We start from the raw sequence: 4,656 nt of genomic DNA on the forward strand, positions 1-4,656 counted from the left end.
TTTTTTTTTTGCTGATCTGAAAAATGATCCAATCCTTGACTCAAAATCCGTAATATGATCCGAACCGTGAGTTTTGTGATCCGTTGCACCACTATTTGATTCTCATGAATGCATGAAGTATAAACATTTATACAACAGTTCTTTCTGGTTCTCGAATCTGATTGGCTGAGATGAGTGCTATATTCAAGTGATATCAGAACACCAACCGTTTAACCATTTGTATCACTCCGCTTGCGGTATTTCTCACATTGAATGTCATGGAGGACGCCCAATTCCACTATAATTTAATAAATAATACTGTTTTTGTGTCACAGAATGTAATTTTAAGATTTACACAAGAATGTACATGTTTAGACTTCAAATATGCAGTTTGTTAATAAAGATAATGTCTATTTGAAATTGAAATCGACGTCACCCCTTTATTAAAGGGGTGAAATTAAATAATATTATTATTTATTAAATAATACTGTTTTTGTGTCACAGAATGTAATTTTAAGATTTACACAAGAATGCACATGTTTAGACTTCAGATATGCAGTTTGTTAATAAAGATAATGTCTATTTGAAAATCTGCTTCAACATTTTCGGAGCTTTGAGCTCCAGGGCATCAGCGGCCATTCAACACTCATGAACCAGCAGAGAGCAGCCTCACCTCGGCCAGTTCTTCTAGAATTTGATGTCTCTGATGTCTCTATAGTGATTAAACATGAGATATATATTTTTTTTTTCCTTCTTTCAGACAAATCCAATTGGAGTTATATTTAAAAATGTCCTGGCTCTTCCAAGTTTATAATGGCAGTGAATGGGTGCTAGAGATTACGGTTTATAAAGTTTTAAATATGGATATTTTTCTTACAAAAACACATCACTGCCATTATCAAGTTTGGAAGAGCCAGAACATTTTAATATAACTCTAATTGGATTTGTCTGAAAGAAGAAAGTCATGTACACCTAGGATGCCTTAAGAGTGAGTAAATCATGGGGTAATTTTCATTTTTGGGTGAACTATCCCTTTAATGCTGTATATCAGAGCGCTGCCTTTGTACTAGTTTTGACTGAATTGCCTAGCTTGCTAACTTTTATGAAGGCTGTTGTTGTTTATTAAATATTATTCAGTTACATCATTCCGCCATTAGATGGCGAGTGAGTCAACAGTAAAGAATTTTATATTGAAAGAGACTGAAACAGGGTTGTAAACAAGGAAGTTATTTTTACTTTCTACAACAGCTTGTAAGATGCAGCCGACATATGCAGTGAGCAACGCTGTCATCGGAAATCAACCAGATGAAAGGATAGTACGACAAAGATATCGCTTTCCTCAGCGGACATTCAAACTAATGTTTTATGCTGAATATGAGATTGAGCTGAAGAATGAATGCTGTATCAGATGCAGGTAATCACACTCGCTCAGTCCATCTCTCATAATACTCGACTCAACATAATACGCTGCTTTTAATACAGTAATTCAAGCTTTCAATGAAGCAACTCAATGTTCCTTCGTTACTAGTTCTGAAGTGACGTTTTCTAATTAGTAACGGATCTTGAACTCAGCTGTTGAACTGTCAAACTGAGATTTGAATCTGTGGCGGAAGGAAGTAGTTCTGCACAAAAGAGAGGTTTTAAAGACATTTTGTTGTTGTTCCTTTTCTATTTACATTCTCGTGTGGTCGAACTGTTGTATAAACGCAATATCACACACTCGTAGCCGTGACATGAGTAGCCGTGCGATATGGCTGTATATCGGCACACTGTGATTACCTACAACCGAATCACAGCCATGCTGATGTACAGCCATATCGCACGACTACTTGTGTGATATTGCTCATGTATATCTTGAGTGTAATGTGAATCACTTTGGATAAAACTATTTGAAATATAAATGCAAATGTTTTGTCTCTTTCTGATTTTTTTTGTTTCCTCCATTTATTTCTCTTCTACCGTACAGTCGGTACATATCGGCAGTCCTCGCCTTGAGCCTCCTAAACCAGAGAAGCAGTTCCTCATCTCTCCTCCGGCGTCACCCCCTGTAGGCTGGGCACAGTCGCAGGACGCTATGCCAGTCGTCAACTATGACCTGCTGTGTGCCGTGTCTAAACTAGGACCAGGTATAACTTATTTACCTCATTTCCATGGTATACTTTGGGACTGAAAGCCTTTTTGAGTCCTGAACTATATATATAAACAACATATGCAGTCAGTAAGGGTCAGTAAGATTTTTATTTTTTTTATAATACTTTTATGCAGCGATGATACATTAAATTAATCAAAAGTGTCAGTAAATCCATTTACACTGTTGACCAATGTAAGTTTGGAATAATTAACCAAGGCTGCGTTTATTTGATCAAAAATACGGTAAAAAAGTGAAATATTATTACAATTTAATATACCCCGTTTTCTCTGTGAATATATTGTAAAATGTCAGCATTGTCATCATCATTGCTCCAGTCTTCAGCGTCACATGATCCTTCAGAAATCTTTGTAATATGCTGAATTGCTGCTCAAGAAACATTTCTGATTATTATCAATGTTGTATACTTTGGGACTGAAAGCCTTTTTGAGTCCTGAACTATATATATCAACAACATATGCAGTCAGTAAGGGTCAGTAAGATTTTTTTTTTTTTATAATACTTTTATGCAGCGATGATGCATTAAATTAATCAAAAGTGTCAGTAAATCCATTTACACTGTTGACCAGTGTAAGTTTGGAATAATTAACCAAGGCTGCTTTTATTTGATCAAAAATACGGTAAAAAAGTGAAATATTATTACAATTTAATATACCTGTTTTCTCTGTGAATATATTGTAAAATGTCAGCATTGTCATCATCATTGCTCCAGTCTTCAACGTCACATGATCCTTCAGAAATCTTTGTAATATGCTGAATTGCTGCTCAAGAAACATTTCTGATTATTATCAATGTTGTGCTGCGTTGTATTTTTGTGGAAAGCATTTTATTTTTCAGGATTGGTTGATGAATAGAAGGTTCAAAAGAACATTTATTTGAAATAGAAATCATTTGTAACATTACAAATGTTTTGACTTTCAGTTTTGATCAATTTAATGTGTTCTTGCTGAACAAAAGTAATTTCTTTTTTCAATGTTAGTGCATTACATTTTCCACAAAAATATGAAGCAGCACAACTGTTTCCAACATTGATAATAATCAGAAATGTTTCTTGAGCAGCAAATCAGCATATTAGAATGATCTCTGAAGGATCATGTGACACTGAAGACTGGATTAATGATGCTGAAAATTCAGCTTTGCATCACAGAAATAAATAACATTTTACAATATATTCAAATAGAAAACAGCTATTTTAAATTGAAATATGTTTTCACAATATTACTGTTTTACTGTATTTTTGATCAATTAAATGCAGCTTTGGTGAGCAGAAACTTTCAAAAACATAAAGAAATCTGTATCTGTACAATATTACTTGGTAGAACTTGCTGTGTTTTCGTAACATGACGCTTGCATGCATTTTTAGGAGAGCAGTATGAGCTACACACTGGAACCACCAACACACCCAGTGTGATCGTACACGTGTGTGAGGACGACAGCTCAGACGACGAAGATGAAACTGCAGAGAGCAGCAAACGCATGCGTCCCAAGATCATCCAGACCCGTCGCCCGGACTATGTCCCATCTGTGAATCAGTGAGCGGGTAATTCTGGGCCGTTTATTCTTCACAACCAACACGGGAATTACTAGGAAACATGCAGTCATGCAGTTCGTCATCCTCACCACCGGGGAGATCGGCGAGCATCAAATCCTCTTCCTAGTTAGTGAGGGAGTCGACCATCCTCATAATCTCGTGTTTCATTTCTTAACATCCATCTCTGATGGAGTCAGAGACTTTGAGGACTTGGGAGAGTTTCTCTCGTCTTATGAATGTCATTATTTGCTTGACGTCACAACTGTGTATTTTAATTATCCGAGAGAAAAGCAACAGAAAAATCTGATTTACAGAAGGTTTTTGTGTAGCGCAAACAAACTGAACATTGTGTCTGAAGTGTGTATCATTCGGGGCCACTATTATATACTCATCGTCATCATGTATCGTCTCTACGTTTAGTCATATAAGCACTCATACAGTCTTTGAAAAGTCATTATTATTGTTGCTGAAGTTCTTCACGAGCTCCTCCAAGTATTGTGCACTTTAAAAATAGAGCCTTATAATGTGGTAAACTGACAACAACATGACGTACTTGTCTCTGTATATAGAGCGCAACTGTGACTGCCGACATTTTCCGCCTTGAATAATGCAAGTATTTTTCCCATTCATTTTCTCCATTATTCACAACGTTTGATTTATACAGAAAAAGTATTTGAAAATTGGTTAAAAAGACACTTGTACTAAACTGTGTACTTAAATTCTGTTAAACTAATCAATCCATGAATATTTGTGAATGACATAAATATGTTAAAATAATAAAAAATGACAGTCAATATTAATAAAATAAAATATTGACTATATATCATTGACTTTATGTATAAATAAAGTAAAAATATTGACTATACATTGAAAAAAAAAACATTTTCACTCATAAATTCCTAGTAAATTTCTCAATTAAAAAGAAACCGCATACATTAAATGTGACATTCTGAAGTAGAAAAACTAAAAATGGTATTTTCTTATCAAATTTGCTCCA

The 4,656-nt window shown here is 34.9% G+C and overlaps 1 protein-coding gene across 2 annotated transcripts in view; it reads left to right on the plus strand.

The window, feature by feature from the left end:
* The window catches only part of LOC107709340 (calcipressin-1-like), a 22,332-nt gene extending 18,010 nt beyond the window's left edge, over positions 1 to 4,322 (plus strand). For both annotated transcript variants that reach the window (XM_016513791.1, XM_016513799.1), the window contains exons 3-4: positions 1,946 to 2,105; positions 3,492 to 4,322. In XM_016513791.1, coding sequence (XP_016369277.1) covers positions 1,946 to 2,105; positions 3,492 to 3,664 — 333 coding nt within the window. In that variant the 3' untranslated portion in view covers positions 3,665 to 4,322. The remainder of the gene's footprint in view (positions 1 to 1,945; positions 2,106 to 3,491) is intronic.
* The last annotated feature ends 334 nt before the right edge of the window (positions 4,323 to 4,656 follow it).

Source organism: Sinocyclocheilus rhinocerous, unplaced genomic scaffold (assembly GCF_001515625.1).
Source record: "Sinocyclocheilus rhinocerous isolate Xijiao unplaced genomic scaffold, SAMN03320098_v1.1 scaffold3206, whole genome shotgun sequence".
Taxonomy (NCBI): Eukaryota; Metazoa; Chordata; class Actinopteri; order Cypriniformes; family Cyprinidae; genus Sinocyclocheilus; species Sinocyclocheilus rhinocerous.